This window comes from Lepisosteus oculatus, chromosome 10 (genome assembly GCF_040954835.1).
Source record: "Lepisosteus oculatus isolate fLepOcu1 chromosome 10, fLepOcu1.hap2, whole genome shotgun sequence".
NCBI lineage: Eukaryota > Metazoa > Chordata > Actinopteri > Semionotiformes > Lepisosteidae > Lepisosteus > Lepisosteus oculatus.
The window spans coordinates 41,782,845-41,801,568 of NC_090705.1; the positions used below are offsets into that span (position 1 = coordinate 41,782,845).

General features: G+C 38.8%; 1 protein-coding gene across 8 annotated transcripts in view; it reads left to right on the forward strand.

Moving 5' to 3' along the window:
• Positions 1 to 18,724, forward strand: part of col6a4a (collagen, type VI, alpha 4a) — a 56,289-nt gene that overhangs the window by 16,484 nt on the left and 21,081 nt on the right. For all 8 annotated transcript variants that reach the window (XM_015356876.2, XM_015356878.2, XM_015356881.2 and 5 more), the window contains 16 exons: positions 397 to 981; positions 1,513 to 2,103; positions 2,612 to 3,232; positions 3,590 to 4,150; positions 4,771 to 5,328; positions 6,054 to 6,626; positions 6,946 to 7,521; positions 9,030 to 9,379; positions 10,921 to 10,999; positions 11,951 to 12,096; positions 13,157 to 13,249; positions 14,109 to 14,162; positions 15,025 to 15,096; positions 15,655 to 15,681; positions 17,478 to 17,522; positions 17,968 to 18,021. In XM_015356876.2, the coding sequence (XP_015212362.2) occupies positions 397 to 981; positions 1,513 to 2,103; positions 2,612 to 3,232; positions 3,590 to 4,150; positions 4,771 to 5,328; positions 6,054 to 6,626; positions 6,946 to 7,521; positions 9,030 to 9,379; positions 10,921 to 10,999; positions 11,951 to 12,096; positions 13,157 to 13,249; positions 14,109 to 14,162; positions 15,025 to 15,096; positions 15,655 to 15,681; positions 17,478 to 17,522; positions 17,968 to 18,021 (4,985 nt within the window). The remainder of the gene's footprint in view (positions 1 to 396; positions 982 to 1,512; positions 2,104 to 2,611; positions 3,233 to 3,589; positions 4,151 to 4,770; positions 5,329 to 6,053; positions 6,627 to 6,945; positions 7,522 to 9,029; positions 9,380 to 10,920; positions 11,000 to 11,950; positions 12,097 to 13,156; positions 13,250 to 14,108; positions 14,163 to 15,024; positions 15,097 to 15,654; positions 15,682 to 17,477; positions 17,523 to 17,967; positions 18,022 to 18,724) is intronic.

Consider the following 18,724-nt stretch of genomic DNA (forward strand, 5'->3'; position numbering starts at 1 on the left):
AGCATTTTAAATCACCTGTGTAGCTTACTTCAGTATTTCAGGACAAATATCCAAGTTCACGGTTTCTGTAACAGAAACTCCACCAGACTCCACCTTTTTTAATGAGCAGACGTTCCATGACTGGATGTCCTAAATATGAATATATTAAGCCGACATTGGTTTCTGAGTTTCTTAGAACATAAAAGTTTTGTAAACGGTCACCCAGGGTAAGGGCGTCTAGTATGCCAGCTACTGTATTACTATTACTACTGCTATTAATAATGAATAAGAACAATTTTTAATTCTAGTTGAATAATCCAATAGTAGAACTGTTTTTGTCGACGTGAACTTCGGGTTATTATTCCCCCCAGATGCATTTTTTTAGTTAAACTCCTGTACTGAAATATTATTTTTCAGAATGCCGGCAAGCCACTGCTGCTGACATTGTGTTTCTGGTGGACGGTTCAACAAGCATCGGTGAGACAAACTTCAATGAAGTGAGGAACTTTCTTTATACCTTTGTGGAAGGTCTGGACGTTGGCTTGAATAAGGTTCGCGTGGGACTAGCGCAGTACAGTGACGAGGTGTACCAAGAGTTTCTACTGAACAAATACTCCGATAAACAAGACATCTTGGAACAGATGCAAAACCTGCAGTACAGAACTGGTGGCACTAATACTGGGAAAGCCCTGGAGTTCCTCAGGACACAGTATTTCACAGAAGAAGCAGGAAGCAGGGCCACACTAGGCATCCCGCAGGTTGTCATTGTCATCACTGATGGGGTATCAGCCGACGAAGTCCGGGAGCCAGCTAAAAAGCTGAGGGAGAACGTGACTGTTTTTGTGGTTGGCATTGGTGTTGCAGCTTATGATGAGCTTCAGGAAATTGCGAACAGGCCATCTGACAAGTTTCTTTTCAATATTGACAACTTCGAAGCTCTTAATCAATTAAGTTCCAGCCTTTTGCCAAATGTTTGCACCTCGATTGGAACCCAGAAAGAAGGTAAGGATATTTTTTTTTTAATTATGGAGTGCTAATAGTCGCTGCAGCAGCTAATAATGCACAGATGTCTTCAGTTCATGTTGGGACAAAATGAAAATGATACCCATGTCCGTCTGCCCTCAGATTCACTCACATTTCCAATTTAATTTGTATTAAAATCAGCATTGTTATTTCATCGGAGTTTCCAGTCACAAACAACTTAAATTCACGCAGTTCTAGCAAATGTAAAATAGTACTATACTTTCTGAAAAATGGATTGTAGTTTTAGCTTTTGTTTCAAAACAAAATTCTGTATGAAGAAAATCAACTAACTCCTTTTTTAGTAGTTGTTATTCAAAAACCTATGGTTTTATTTAAAGATTTGTCCTCTGTTGGACTCTTAAGAAATGTCTCCTTCCTAAAAACATATATTTTATAGAGACATGATACTTAATACTAAGCTGAGTGTAATAATTTTCCTCCTTGGTGTGTTGTTTTGAAAAAAGCAAGAGTGAAACTCTTTTTCCTTTATCCCATTCACCTTTTTTACAGCTTTAGCTCCCAGCTATGCAGATATCGTTTTTCTGGTTGGTGGTTCAACTCTTCTTGGCTCTCCAGCTTTTCAACAAATAAGGAGTTTCATCTCCAGAATAGTGAATCAGCTGGACGTTGGCATTAACCAGCATCGAGTTGGCATGGCGCAATTCAGTGGTGACACCAAGACCGAGTTCTTGCTGAATACTTATGAGAAGAGGGGAGAAGTACTTAATCATCTGAAGAACAATTTTAGATTAAAAGGTGGAGCCCAAAGATTAGGACAGGCCCTAAATTACGTACACCGCACCTTCTACAAAGAGTCAGCGGGCAGCAGGATTGCTGAGGGATTCCGTCAGTTTCTCATTGTTTTCACCTCTGCAAAATCAGAAGATGAAATCCAGAGGGCGGCGAGGATTATCAAGGCAGAGGGAGTGACTGTGATTTCAATCGGACTGCCCCGTGCACCTATCACTGAGCTGGAAGTGGTGGCCACAAAGCCTTATGTCTACCAGTTGAATTCACAAGTGTTCAGCAAAACAGTCCAGGAAGTCTCTGGGATTATTGAATCTAAAGAAGCACACCTGGGATTATTAACTGGACCAGCAGGTAAAGTGATGTTCACCTTTTCACAAATAATTAGTGGATTTGAGATATAAGATTTTACTAATCTAGTTTCAAGCATTTAACGTACTTCATTAATCAAAGAAAAAACAAAGCAAATAAAACTTGATGAAGATGAAGACGAAGAAAACGCACTGCAGTTTTTGTGATAGTTTCTTACAATAGGATGTTTAATTATTCACGTTTCATTTAATTTAGCTCAATATAATTGATCTGAATTATTAAAAATATGACCCTTGAAATCCCTATTGGAGTGATTATCATTGAACTTGAGAACTGGATTTAAGTTTTTGTATTGACTTTAGGACTTGTAAATGACTCCACGATCCCTTTAACTATTGTATAAACACCACCCAGGTAATGGTTTCCATAAGTTTCTAAGATTATAAGTTTATAATTATGCTTTAAGCAATTGAGTCATTATTCACATTTTAAAACACATCCGATTTGTACAAATGTTACGTTCTTGCAAGACCTTTCTTCTTTTTCACAGCCTGCAAGTCTGCCACCGTGGCCGACATTGTGTTTATTGTGGATGAGTCTGCCAGCATCGGGACACAAAACTTCCGGTCCGTCCGGAACTTCGTCTACAAAATCATTGATGGTTTGGATGTGGACCTTAATAAAGTGAGGACTGGTGTCGTCATGTACAGCGACGCCCCAAGAGCTGAGGTGTATCTGAACAGCTTTAGAGAAAAGGCCGAGGTTTTGCGATACATCAAAACCCTGCCCTACAGAGGCGGTGGCACAAATACAGGTGCAGCCTTAGACTTTGCGAGACAGAACATGTTTGTCAAAGGTCGGGGAAGTCGCCGGTCCCAAGGCGTGCAGCAGATCGCCATCGTGATCACCGATGGCGAATCCCAAGACAACGTGAGCGGCCCGGCGGTCAGTCTCCAACGTGCTGGTGTGACCGTCTTCGCTCTGGGGATCAAGGAGGCCAACATGAAGCAGCTAAAGCAGATCGCATCCTATCCATCCAGGAAGTTTGTTTTCAACGTTGATAGCTTTGCAAAGCTGGCCTCTGTGGAAAAGTCCCTTCAGAAATTGCTTTGCAGTGAAATAATCAATATTGCCTTTGCTGCTCCAAGAGTGATCTACTCCCTTAAAGAAGGTAATAGCTGATCTATGAAATTCTGGTCAGTTAAGATTTGTGTTGCAGTGCAGAACAAAAATGTAAAATACAGAATACTCTGCACATTTCAAAGTCTTTCCCCTGCCTTTAAACAAAACATTAAAAAGAAGAAAATATTAAGTTTAAGAGGCTTCCATTTTTGACCTATAAATCCAGGCTAAATACCCTGTGAATGGCAAACTAGTTTTACAAGCAGATTTCCTAAGAAAAGTACAGTAAATATTTACTGTTACTAATGAGGACTTAGTGCAACCGTATTGATTAATGGTGACTTCTTCTGCTTTTGCTCTAAAAGCTGGTTCTTTTACTAATATCCGTTGCTCTTTGGCTGTACAGGATGCGTGGAAACAGAAGAGGCAGACATCTACTTTTTAATTGATCACTCTGGAAGCATCGATCCCCTGGGGTTTGTGGACATGAAAAAATTCATCAAGGAGATGATTCGCATGTTCAGAATTGGACCGCAGAGTGTTAGGATTGGGGTGGTGAAATATGCCAACACACCTACAGTAGAGTTCACTGTAACAGAGCACACCAACAAGAAAGATTTGGAAAGAGCTGTAGAGAGGGTCCAACAGCTGGGAGGGGGAACCCAGACAGGAGACGCACTGAGATCGATGAGCGCCCTCTTCCAAAAGGCAGCCAGCAGCCGCAACAGAAAGACTCCCCAGTTTCTCATCGTCATCACAGATGGGAAGTCCCAAGACGCAGTGGTGGATGCTGCCAAGGAGCTCAGGGCACAAAGCATCATGATCTACGCTATAGGAGTTGGGGATGCAAATGAAGATGAGCTCTTGGAGATGTCAGGATCACCAGACAAGAAGTTTTACGTCTCCAATTTTGACTCGTTGAGGCTTATTAAGAATGAAGTAGCCCAAGAACTCTGCTCTGAGGAAGGTCAGTAGAAATGAAAGGGATAATGTTACTGCTTAGAGAGCCTTGGCTTTTTTGTGTCTTTTGTGTCAAATTATGCTTGTAATAAAATTGGTCTGAGGTTGCCAGGAAACTGTTAGATGGTTTATCTCTTAGAATGGTCAGCGATCTAGACAGTGAAATAAACGCCTCCATACTGAAGCTCTGAAAATTTCTTCAGAACTATTCTTCTGTTCAGCAAATCCATAGTTGCATTAATATTTATAACTTCTGAAATGATTTTTCTCTCAAGAGCACAATCACCTAATAAAATGTATCGGGAATTGTCTGATTCTTAGAAAAAAATATTATTAATAGTTTTGGATTGTAACTTACAGTTAAATTAATATCAAGAAAACAAGAAATAAATAAGAACTGTGGAATTAATAAATATGGGAAATATTGCTTGAGGTAAAAAGTGACAGCAGATGATTAATGATGTATGTAAGATATATTTATTGTTTGATGGTTAAAAGTCAAAAACATGTATTTTTCATCCCTTGGACATCAATTTGCAAACCAATAACAACCCACAATTAATGTGTTGCAAGTCATTGGTTAGAGAAAAATGAGAAGTTAATCATTCTTTTCTTTTTTTTTACTAGTATGTAAGACAATGGAAGCAGATATAATTTTTCTGATTGACAGTTCTGGGAGCATTCACCCAGACGACTATTCCAAAATGAAAACATTCATGGAATCAATGGTTGACAGATCCGACATTGGTGCAGATAAAGTCCAAGTAGGGGTCCTACAGTTTAGCAGTGTGCAACAGGAAGAGTTTCCCCTCAACAAATACGAAGACAAGAGCGGAATAAAGCAAGCAATCTATAATATACAGCAATTAGGTGGTGGGACACTAACTGGGGAAGCTCTGAAATTTACATCCCAGTATTTTGATGCTGCAAGAGGTGGGCGGTCGACTGTTAAACAGTTCTTGATTGTTATCACGGATGGAGAGGCCCAGGATGAGGTTGCCAAGCCAGCCCAGAACTTGAGAAACAAGGGAATAATCATCCATACTATTGGGGTAATGAATGCCAACGACACTCAGCTTGTGGAAATCAGTGGTTCTCAAGACAAAGTTCACTCGGCAAAGAACTTCGATGGGCTTCAGTTCTTGGAAAAGAACATCCTATTTCAAATCTGTAACCCAGATACTGGTGAGTAGCTCTTGTCAACAAAATACCTTACTATCACCGTTACTCTGTGTCAACGTGAAGGTTTAAAGAAAATAAATGTGAAAAACTTAACAGGAATCAGGAGTGACATTGCAACAAAACATTGTTGAGAGTAATATGTTAAAATGTCACTGTAGAGTTCATCCCAAATCTGGATCCATGCGAGTTTTGCTTCTGGAGATGCCTGAACAATTCCAGACTAATCTGGACAGTATGTTCTTGGCATCTCTATAAGCAAAACTCATCAGGCATCAGATGAACAACTAGTTTATTGAATTTCTCCAGACTTCATCAGTACTTACAGAATATAGCAAAGCATATAACAGGACGAACTGAGCATCTTCTGAAATAATGTATTTTGTATTTTACCTTTAACTGTGCTCAGTCAGATACAATACCCCCTTTACTGTATTATCTTTAATGCATTACTTGTAGAATTTATGTAATGTTAGTATTTGTGCATATTTTTGTTTTACTCCAATCTATTTTGAATTTATATCCCTCACTAATAAAGTATTTAAACTTTTTACATTTCTGCTACATATAATTTCCTGCTATTATACTGTACCTATTATTATACATTTTCCATTATACCTTATAACATTTGTTTGTTCTTAAATTGTATATGGCATCTAAGATAAATACTCAGTTAAATCTGCACATTGTTTCTTATTAAACCTGATTTCTTTTCTCTTAACTTTACATAGAATGTAGGACAGAAGTTGCCGACATGATCTTTCTCGTGGATGAATCCACCACCATTGATTCCAGCGAGTTTGTGAGCATGCAGAAGTTCATGATTGCCATGGTAAATAACTCGGACGTTGGTAAGAACAGAGTCAGGTTTGGAGCAATTAAGTACTCCACCACGCCTACTGAAATGTTCAGATTGAACCAGTTCGACTCCAAACAGCAGGTGAGAGACGCCATTGCTGCTATGACAGCAGATGGTGGGGACACATACACGGCCAAGGCCCTTCAGTTCTCTCAGACGTTCTTCACTGAGGCCTACGGTGGCCGTAAATCTGCTGGAGTTCCCCAGATACTGCTGGTCATGACTGACGGTGAAGCTACAGATCGATATGAGCTTCCTAAGTCGTCAATGCGTGTCAGAGAGGATGGAATCAGCATTTATGGTATAGGGGTGGAAAACGCAACTGAAGAAGAACTGAAAATAATGACGGAAGATGAAACAAAGGTTTTCTATGTGAATAATTTTAAAGGTCTCGAAGAACTACAGAAAAATATCACCAAGAAGCTTTGTAATGACACTAAACCAGGTAGGCAGGCATGTCTTTTAGATTACACATACTGTATGTACTCAGTTAACTGTTTATGTATGCAACAGACCCTACAGTAATCCTTATCCTACATTTTTTGACAAGATGACCAAAATCTACAGTTCCATTCATTTTATGTGTGTACCACAAACTGTGGGATCTAATACTGTATAAAAGGTACAGTATTGCAATCTAGTCAATTTCAAAGCTTTCACGTTATGGTAAATTGGTTTTCCAATTTGTCTTTGAAGATGAACTCTGTATTTGTAAATAAAAAAATGAAATTAGTAAAAAAAAATATTATATTTTGTCCTTCTAGCATGCGAAACCAAAGAGGCAGATATTGTCATGTTGATCGACGGATCAGGGAGCATCAACCCAGGACAGTTCCAGACGATGCAGAATTTCATGAAAGACATAGTTGGGAGCTTTAGAATCAGCAAGACCAGTGTTCAAGTTGGCGTGGCACAATTCAGCACAGAGCCTCAGAAGGAATTCTATCTGAGTGAATTTGACAGCGAAGACGCCATCAAGGAGAGGATATTACAGATGAAGCAGATGAAGCAATCGACGTACATCGGCAAAGCGCTGAGGTTCATTCGTTCGTTCTTTGAGCCCTCCGCGGGCAGCAGGATCCGACAGTTCGTGCCTCAGAACCTCATTGTGATCACTGACGGAAAATCGATTGATCCAGTGGAGGAAGCAGCAGCAGAGCTCAGGGCCTTAAACATTCACATCTTTGTCATCAGCATCGGATATGTTGACGCGCTAAAGCTTCAGCAGATCGCGGGCTCCAATGACAGGCTTTTCACAGTGAAAAATTTCAATGAGCTTGAGACAATAAAGAAGCGAGTTGTCAAGAACATATGCGATCCAGGAGATGAGCCTAGCACCAGTAAGTGAGCTCTATGTTGTTTTTCGTCAGCCATAACTAAAAACCCCTTACTTTTATTCTGCAGCTGGTAGCTCATTTCTTTCAAAGCCCTTGTGCCAGCAGATGATGATTAATTATTGGTGATTTTCAAGGCAAAGGTTGTCTTAAACTTACAAAGTTTAGCAGTACCAGCATTAGTGTACCGGGGTAAGGATAACATAGAACGAGTAGCTGGTAACCGGGTTTCCCAAAATTAGCTGAAATTATAAGCACAGTGGTATTTTGATAAAATAAAGCAAGTTAAACACTTCTGTGCTGTATAAACTCTCTGTAATTCAGGATACAAGTGACACACTCTCCCTCCATGAACTGCAAGAGCTCAGACACAGCTCCCTGTGTAGTGACTGCTGCTCCTCCTGAAGAACATCCCAATTCAGCACAGGGTCAATCAGGTGATCCCTTTTGTGCCTGTGGACGTCCATTCCACAGGAGTCCAATCAGGTGTGTCCAATTTACTGAGGAGAAGGAAGAGGCTTCAACAAAGCCTCAGAGTGCTCCATCACAGAGATCTATCAGATCCAGGCTGAAAGCCAATGATGGACAGTATTATCTCTTTTTAACTACAGGATGTTAGAGGCACAGCTGCACTTTGTCCTGAAGTCATCAATGTCATTCAAGTTTGTCTACAGATTGCGGCTGTCTGGTGACAGTCGTCACCGTTTTATTTTAACCACAGTTTTGTTGTCAGTGTGTCGACAGGCAATAAGTCTGTAAACCTACAGTTAGTGACCTAAGCAGCGAAACTCTGTTTGAGAAGGCAAAGCACTGTACTTCAATCATGCATTACTCGATTGATCTGTCACAGAGCTGCAGCAAGCATTTGCACTCCCATGCTGCATACAGCATATAGTGTCCCTTTGGGCCGCGAGAGGTAGATCAAACATCTGTATCTCCTCCTCCGGAATGGTCAGTGGTCCGAGGGGAATGTGTTTAGTGCTGACGAAGTGAAACGTTCAGCAAGGGAGCAATTTTAAATGAAGTTATAAGGTTTGTAAAACAGGAGTCTCATGTGAGATGACAGTCTGTCAGTACGCATCACGCGATTTCAACAATTCACCTTTTAATATTCGTTTCCAATGTATTTTCAATTTTCCTTAAATTTAGTGTTTTCTTTTTAAAAGGTGGTTTTAAATCTCATTCCTTTGCAAATAACCTTTGGGCTTTTATATCAAGAAAACGACTACTGCATTCAAGAGGAAGATGTCTGTGGTCAAGGAAATAAAATAGTTTGAAGACATGGATGTTTCATAAATTTCATTTATTTGAAATGCAAAGAATAGTTGCAGAAATTGGGTTTAGTAAAATATGTAAATAACTTGTTTTTTTTACATTCTTTAGTCCTACTTTATGTATATTTATTTTGAATAAATGGCTTTTCTATGTAAATGTAATAACCTCAATTTTTAAAATGAACAGTGCACAGTACTCTTGATGCACTAAATGAAAGTGACTTTAATTGTTTTTTTTAGGCTGCACGATTGATATTGCTGTAGGATTTGACATCTCCAGAAGAGGCAGATTTCCAGGACTATTGAGTAGCCAGCGGAAGCTTGAAGCACAGCTCCTTGGCCTAATTCGCCAAATGTCTTACTTAGACAACCTCAACTGCGTGTCTGCGTCTCAAGTTATTATTCAAATAGGATTTCTTATAAGTGAAAACGGCCGGATTATTTTTGACTCCAATTTTGAAAAATACAATGAGGAAATCGTAAGAAAGGTGATGGTGACACTGCAGACCATGGAAGCAACCTACTTCACTACCAAGCTTTTGCAGTCTTTTCTGGATAAATTCAAGGGCAAATCAACTGCCAACGTTAAGGTAAAGGCAAATTTGTGGAATTTCTCACTGTCCTTCTTTAATTTTATATCTTCTACACAGCTGTCATTGACATGTTTGGAGAGTTAGTTTTGCCTATGGTAAAGATGCCCATGCACAAGTTCTGATTTAAGGCAAAGTGTGAATCCATAAACCACTTTTTCATGGGAACACCATTGACTTCCGATGTTATTCATTTTCTTACATGCTAGAGAAGCTGGCAAATTTCCCTAACAATCAGAGCTACGAGAGTGGTTCAAGTAGGGAGCTGCATCAGCATGCGTAGGCTGCAAAGTAATAGGTTTATTCCATCTGAAAAAAGAAGAAAGGAATCACAACATTTTGGCTGTGGAGACCCCAAAGCTATGGGAGTAATGAGCAACAAAGTTCAGGAGCTGGCCCCTCCGTATCAAGCATCTCTGGCTGATGAATGATGTCAGCTGTAAATTGCTCATCAATGTTGATGGATAGACTGATTTTTTTTCATCGAAATTCTAAACTAAATGAGAGATAGGCTGAGCTATAGTTGCTGCTGTTGAGAAAATGCTCACCTAACTACAGTAGTCTTGATGACTGTGTGTTGTTAACCTTCACAAAAATAAATGGTGAGTGATACAGTATGTGCGGTGAAATTGTTTCTCTCTACAAAGATGGACCACATGTGTGTGTCCTGTCTTTGACAGGGGAGATTACATCAGTCTGTTCGGTGTTTGGATGCCAGAATTTTAATGGTTTTGGCTGCATTTGTGAATGATGAATTACCATGCCTAGATAATGCATTATCTCTTTCACAGAGAACATTCAGGTTTGTTAGAAAACAGTTAAATAACCAAGAAATAAAACAGTCATGTAGCCACCAGTCATCGAGTAAAGAAGCTCAGAAAGTAAATTCCCTTTCTTGAATAATGGTTTCTTGTTTTTCGTCACCCACGGTTGATGAGGGTTTGCCAGTGAAAGTGGTGTGGGATGAGCTTGGAACACCACTGTTGGGTTCTTCTCAATGTACTTAAGTATCAGAGGTCTCTGAAGGTCCAGCTTCTGCTCTGCCACCATTCAAGCCTCATGTGAAAAGGACAGAGGCTAAACAGTGACAGAAAAGTGCCTGTCTTGTCTCAAACACATGCTCTGTCTGGAAGTCTGGAAGCTGTAGCGTTGTGTTTATGATCATTTCCAAAGGATAAGAACTACATGATGCCATTGTTTATGCACGTACTAGTATTTCTAAAGGTCACATTTGTTTCAGTGATATGAAAAATATGGTTGAGTCAGTTGCTATTCACTCCAAACATAAACTGAAGTCAGTGCAGTTATTTTAACGTGAGAAATCCGGTGTCACTCTAAATTATATTAGATTAGATTTGAATAAGAAGGTATGAAGTACTGTATTGCACCATATCTTATATCTTTACATTTACCTTACTGCTTGGTATTTACATTTCCTTAATTTAATGCACAGTTTCTTTTGAGCCTTCCGAGCACATGGCTTACTTTATACTTGCAAAATGTTGCTTCCTTGAAATTGATGCACTCCATCATTCCTGTAGGTGCTGCTGGTGTTCTCTGATGGACTAGATGAGAATGTTGAACTGCTGGAGACTGAATCAGAAAATCTCCGAAGGGGAGGTATGGTTTGGGAACTGCAACTGAAATGATCAATTTATCAATTTAAAGAGCTGTACTAGAACAGCCAGAAAGCTGTTTTGAGATTTTGAGATAAAAAAGATGAATCCTTAAACAGTAATATTTGTATAAGAATACTGAACTGGTTAAACCATAGACATCACAGTGAGTCCTGCAAAACTGTACTGTATTTTTGGGTCTGTTATTTCAATGTTATCTAAAGGTATATTTCTCAATAGAAAAACTGAGATGCAAACAGTGAATTTATCATTTTGATGTAGAAAGGGATTTAGAGGTAATAATCAACACTCTTCTGGCTGATATGAATATTTAAGTTGTGTTTGAAAAAAAAATCCTTACGGACTCATGTAGGACACATCCAGGACTCCTACAAGGAAGATCCTGAGCAACTGCTTTCAGAAGAAAAAGTGAAACTTTGAAGGTATACCGCAAGGAAATGGCAGGAATCCCTTGGGATTCTGACCCACAAATCCTGAAGAATTTAAACACATTTGGTGAATTTACCCTCTGCAGTTTTTTAACTAGAAAGTCTGGGGAAAAGTGTTTATTCTGATGAGAAGGCATTTTATACTTTTTTGGTATTTGTGGATCTGTCATGTGGTGTCTAATAAAAAAACACTTTATAGGATGCTGTGAACTGCATCTATCTTGCTTCAGACTTTTCTGATGGTAGAATTGAAATATTTAGCTTGTTTTGTGGAGTGTGCTTATTCGTATAGAATTCAGTCATTTGAAATGATTAATACCTTCGTTGTACTGGGGGAAAATCTCTTCATGTAGGCATTATAGATTATTAAATGCATTAGCCATTCAAGGAAAATTTTGACTTTTGAAATGACTTTTGTAAGATAATTAAATGAAATTAATAAAAAATTGCATTAGTTAGTTTAGGATTTCTCCTTATAAACTGGTATTTTTCCTGGTTTTCTACAGGCATTAATGCATTGCTGACTGTGGCTTTAGAAGGGGTCACAAATGCAAATGATCTTCAGATGGTGGAATTTGGAAGAGGGTTTGGATATAAAGTTCCTCTGGCTATTGACATGCACAACATTAATAGTGCAATGGCTAAAGAACTTGTAAGTATGCATTTGATTTTTCAGTACTCTTATGAACTTTCTGTAACTGCCACTGCAGTTGATTATGCTTGTCTGTTTTATGAGTGACCTCTACAGCCTGACCTTGTCAGGATGATTATATTTTAAATGCAGGCTTGCTTTTTGGAAGAGGTAAAGCTTTATTCCATGTTGAAAGGTAAAGAAAAGGAGCACAGTCTTTCAGCAGTGGAGCCTTCTTCACATGTGGGGGTGAGAGGAAAGCAGTAGATACATAAAGCCTCAAGTAAAGTCTGACTTCATGAGGTGAAATAGTGATACTGTAGCTCCTTGGACCCTGAACCTATCATACCTGTATGTGTTACAGACTAAGATTGGACCATATCGATTCTGTAATTAGAGTTAATCAAGTTAGAGAGCTTCATGCTGGTACAGAAAGTCTGCAGCATTGACTTAGCTTAGCATTAGACAAACATTCTTGTAATTGCATTGACAAGATTCCAAACAATCTTGTAAAGCATTTTTATTTGAAACAAGCATGTCTTTAACTTAGATCCTGTCCTTCTTGAGGATTTTTGATGCTGTTGAGAGAGAAAGAGAAGCTCTTCACGGGTTTTCATGACAAGACATCTCATCTTTCTTTCAATGCACATGTACAGTATTTAATTTGGCAGTCAGATATAACCTCGGGTCCTCTAAATGCATTTCTTTGATTTAAGGCTACCAACCAATGTCCCTTTTTTCCCCAGTTTTAGTTTCTTGTTTTAGCTTGCGAGTTGAAGATTTAAGCTAGTGCTTAGGGAGGGGAAAAAAATCTATAGACAGCTGTCAACGACAATTAATGAATATACGGCAGCGGTTTCACCTGGTATTCTGCTTCAGAAAGCTGAAAGAATAAAGTAAATGAAGCTAGCAGATTTTGATGTCCTATAGGCATTCGTTTTTCAACAGGAAAGAGCTTAGTCCTCCCTGCAGATAGCAGTGTTGGGTGTGTGTTTTAACACTCCTGTTCTCTCACCTGTGCCAGCATGCTCCGGAATTGCCTCTGTAATAGTCTGAACATCTCACCTGCCCTGTGTTACAGGACACCATCGCAGAGAGGGTGTGCTGCAATGTCATGTGTAAATGTATGGGGCAGGAAGGCCTGCGTGGGCCAAGGGGACCCCTGGGAATCAAGGTGAGAGGTCAAGAGTGGTCAAGATACAGGAAAGTCACTGTGAATTGTATTGTAGCGATACAAAAAAGTCACTGTGAATTAAGGAATAATTAAATACAAGTTTGTCAATAGCCACGTGCATTATTCTAATCTGTGATTCGTTTTTTTCTTTTAGCAGAGGGGTCTTGAAATATGTCAGCTTGCAATATACAGTGTGTCTGCAAAATGTGCGTTATAGCTATCTGCAATTATCTACAGGTTTTGAAGAAATGTACCTTTTATGGTTTGATTTGAATTTGTGTATAGAGTATTAGACTGGTGATGTATTTAAAATTAATTAAATTAAATGTAAATTTAATGCTTTGCAGCTGCAGCTTGGCATGTTGCAGTGAGTTACTTATTTTCCACGTTTTCAGCTATCATGCTCTGCGTCTACAGAAAAAAGCAGTGTGTTGATTTTTGTTTTGTTTGAGTAGATAATTCCTAGCATAATTGAGTCATCACAATGAATCTTGGTAATCTCGCCTCTCTATAAATGTATTTTATAGGAGGACAATATTTTAACAGCATTTCTGGGTTCAGCTGTAGCAAATTATTCGTGTATAATGCTGTAACACAGCTTCATGTTCTTGTGAGGTCGCCAAAAGGCTCTATAAAAGCATTATTGAAAAGAACTAAAGCATAAAAAAGCCTTCCAGCACATTTGCATAAGATTGAATGTCACATTGTTACCATTCATTGTTTTTTACATATGATTAACTTCTCTTGCAGTCAGGTTTTTAAGTTCAGTGTTTAATATTTCAGCAGTGACAGATTCCTTGTCATTGTCGAAGTGAATTTATTCCATTTTCTTCTAGCGTAATTTTAATTGTTATTACAGGGCTCACCTGGCACAAAAGGACCTCCCGGTCACCCTGGTGATGAAGGGGGATTTGTAAGTAGATTTCTGAGACATAAAATACTTGTGAATGCTGATTCATTGCTCAAGAAAGCTTTATTACTTACAGTGCTTGAGGGTGATATCAAATTAGAATGACTTACTCTATACCATGAGATTTTTGAATCAATAAAATAAAAGAGTAATCCATCCAGGAAACTTTTTTTTCTAATTTGATTGATCAACCTTATTAAACTCTGTCGCACGTTTTGCTTTATCTGTCCTTTCCAAGATAAAAAGGTTTATAATATGTACTAGAGTATCACTTCAATAAAATTCACAAATTGGTAAAATACGTTTTTTTAAATATGCAGCATCTGTGCGGGTTAGTTTTAGAAACTCCTTGAGATCAGCAGTTTGTACCAGAGAGTATTTACAGTGGAATATAGACTTATTATATATATTAAAAAGACTTATAAATCATAAGATATGGTTATTTATAATCCAGTAAATCACATTTTGTTCGCAGTGTGCCTCTTCTCAAGACTGGTTATGTGCATGTCAGAGAGTGCATACCTCTTATATTTACTGGAAGGGTGGAATTTATTTTATCAAAGCTTTAGATATCTACTGCCTGCAGTACAAGTTCCTTCCTGAGCTTCCAGATGTAGACACTCAAAGAGGATGAAGCAGAGCTTGTGGAGATTCACATATTTAATTTGGAATGTATTTGGTTGCTCATCTGTTGTTTATATTTTATTTAGTATCATGGTTCAATTAAAAGTGTACACAATTAAATCTAAATCCAGTCTTAACAGTGAATTGTATAATTTTAACAAAACTTGTCTTGCTTTAAATTCTGTAATAATATGGGATTTTCAGATCTAGCTTTTGACGGCAGGAACGTGTTGTTTTGCAGGGAGAGAGAGGTACTCCTGGGTTAAACGGCACACAGGGTATTGAGGGATGTCCTGGGAAAAGAGGCATAAAGGTAAGATCTGCCTTTTTGACTGAAGTACGAACAGGCTGGCTAATAGAAACCTTAGTGTTTGTAGTTCTATGGAACTGGCAGACAGGAATTACTGCACTATGACTTTTTTTGCTGTTTGAACTCTAAAACCTGAATCTTATTTGTCAATCTCTCTGACCTGAACCAAACCGAACTGCGGTGTGTAAGATCTCTACACGTCAAAATAACGAGATAACGAGAAGCCAGGTTAGGGTTCACATTAAAAAGAACAGCTACCCCGAGTAAAAGAGGGTTTACTCAAAATGGTCAGAATTCAGGAAGGCAGGACATGCAATAAGAAACAACAGGGAGTAGGTATTTGCAGTCGTGAGCTGAGTGTCATCACATTACAAGAACATACAGTACATACAGTATGTACAGCACAGTATATACAAAATATACTTTCCCTTAGGGAACATTTCTGTATCATATGCCACATATACAGTAAATCTAATATAAATTATAAATAAAAGAGATGAAGTTTTTGCATTGTTTAAATACATGAAGGCAAATAATGAATTTTTCTTGTTTTTCTAACAGGGACCAAGAGGTTACAGAGGCAACCGGGTGAGTATAAGAGGCTGAAAACCCTCATTTTAGAATTCTAGACTGTCTTGCCTGTTTGGTACTTAATTAACTCAATTATTAATTAACTTAAGAACCTTATCCAGCTGTTTCTTTAAAAGAAATCAAGGTATCGGCTTCAAGGACATGGCTGTAATACCTATTCCATACTCCCATATACTTTCATTACTAAAATAACTAAATTTAATTTAAGAATGCAAAGAAAAACCTTTCTTACCTTGCAATAAAAATACATTTAAACAGAGCCATGTCTCTAAAGCAATGATAAAGGATGCTAGAGAAATTCAAGGGTGACGTTCCTCTTGCTTTCCCCTGTTTACATTCATTAACACTGATGGTGTCTGTTCAACTACAGTTTCACTTTTGCACCATTAGATGGGAGGACTGGACAAATAACAAATGTAGCTGAATTTTAAACCCTGATACATTTGCTTTGATATCGGCATCATCTGTACTAAAGTTACTGGAAATACAACAATACGTCTTGTAGAAAATAAATCTTGAAACGGGTAAGGCATTAACTCTTTTAATGCCAAGAGAAAATAAAGGAACATTAAATACCTCTGACCTGGAAGGAGTTAGGATAGGAAAAAAAAGGATAGAAAATGATTACAGTAGATAAATAGAGAGACCACTCTGAGAGATTTTGAAAGGTGGCTTTGGAAGAAAGGCACCTGTACATAAGAGAAAAGCAGGTGAAAACGAGACACACCTGTTCTAATTGAATAATTGGCTCTAGAGGGAGGGAGATTCCACAGGAGCGAGAGGAGCAGATAGGAGAAGCTTTGTGTGGAACTGGACGTTCCCTTGACTTAATAGAAGGCTGTATAAGAGGAGAAGGGTGATCCGTTTTGTGTCTTAGCTCCAGCATAGAAGGGAGGAGAGCGAGAGGGAGGTCTTAGTAGATCTCGGCAGCAATGGGTTGAGCTGGCTGACTGGCCTGTGGGACTCAATGTTTCACAGGGGCCCGGGAGGGGGGGGGTGCTTGAGAAAATGAAACTGTGTGGTACTGTAGGTCGATTGGCCAGACTCAATGGACCGGGACTGATGGGAGGTGTTTGTATCTGTCAGAGTATGGCAGTGCCTGGTGCTAACCAATGCCAATGCCCTGCCTGGCAAGGTAGCAGCGTATCATTTCTTGACAGATAAGAGCGAGGTGAGGAGTTTAGCATAGCTGGAGCCCGGAGTCCTCCTGGGATAGACTGCCAGCGGAGGAGTCTGAGAATTTGGGAGAAAGAACAACAGACTGTCTGCTGCTGTGTCAGAGGTGCAAGCGGACAGTAATGAAGATTAGGCCATGTCTCTGGCCAAATAGGATCTGCCTGTACAGCTGGAGTAGAAAGAGAGTAAATGGTAGTTGGGGAAGAATGATTAGCTGGAAAGAGCAAGGAAATCTGAATGTAAGAGTGGCTAGTTTAGTGAAATGATGCTGAGCAATGGGGCAGAATAGTCTAGGGCCTTATTTTAGATGGGAGTACAGTGATAGCGAACACTGAGACGGAAGAAAGATGAGGGACGAAGTTTACAATGTGTGAATCCATTCATACAAACATTATCAGGCAGTCATTTAATTGTAGAAGTTGTTGCACAAATTACAAGCTAACCTGGCAGCACCAATTAACAGGGATACCAGTCTGTCGTAGGGCAAACACACATACACTGGGACAAATCAGACACTGATTATTCTAGCCTGTTTCCGGAAGGAGACCAGTGTGCCAGGTGAAATTATGAAAACATATTTGAACATATTTGAGCTCCTGGAATATGTCTTCAAACAGGGAGAAGATGGGGATCATGGAATTGATGGAGTTGATGGTGAACAGGTAATTACTTCTTTCTAAACACTCTAAGATATGTTAAATAAGCGTCCTTTGCTGTGTGTGTATTAACATACTGTATGAGTGTATTTACCTGTGCATTAAGTTGCCTGTGTGATTTTTTTTGGGTTCAGTTAGATTTGCTGTAAGCTTAACTTTGGCTTTCTTTATTCATAAATGTGATTCATCCAATGTGAATCAATTGTATATCCTAGAAACATAGCAGTGTTAAAATTATAAAGTAATGCCCAAATAGTAAAGTATGTGTGTGACTGCTTCTCTGAATCTTTAGAAGTTTTAAAGTTGTTTCCTCAGTGTCCAGGCAAAGTTTGTATTGTACACTAAGAAAAATAATTTTGTAAAGTAAGGATATTTGTATTAACAGGTGACTCAATGTTACATTTATTATTTCCCTGAGAAATTAGTGCTGATTTCCGTCTTGTTTCAACAGGGAATGGCTGGATTACCGGGAGCACTGGGAGAGAGAGGAGACCCAGGCAGCCCAGTAAAGACATGTTATTTTTATGCTTTCTGGTAAAAAGTGGGTGAACATAAGAACATGGAGAATGGTTACAAATGAAAGGAGGTCATTTGTCCTGTCTAGCTGTTTTGGTTGCTGATTATTGACCTTAGGATCTCATTTAGCCATTTCTGAGGTATCATCTTCAACATGGTTGGGTAGTTCCAGACTCAAACAACGCAGTGTTTAAAAGGGTGGCTTTCTGAATTCTCCCAGTGAGGTCCAAAGTCCTTTTCATGCATTGTAGTAAACTTTGATGCTGAAAATTATCCCAGTTTTTTGCTTGTTATAATGTTTTCCAATTCTTGTATTCTTATGGCTCATGCCAATCATGCAATCATTAATATGAGCCAAATGCAGGTACAGTACCATACATCCACCCCTCTTCATCTTTACCTCAGGGAGATATATTAGCACGTTTTTCAAAACATCAGGAACTGCACTTTGTATTTTTTCAAATTAGTAGGTGAAGCTGTAGGTCAGGTTTCTGAAGAGAACCTCAGAACAGCTTTTCAGAGACACAAACTTATAATCTATCCAAGGCAGCTAGGATGTGAAAACTGTTAATTGAACAGATTGCTTTAATGGCTGCAGACTTAAATATGTTCCAGTGGGAAACTATTAATCTTGAAACTGGATCAAAGCAATATATATACCGCAGTGTGTTTGCATAGTGACTACTGTGGTG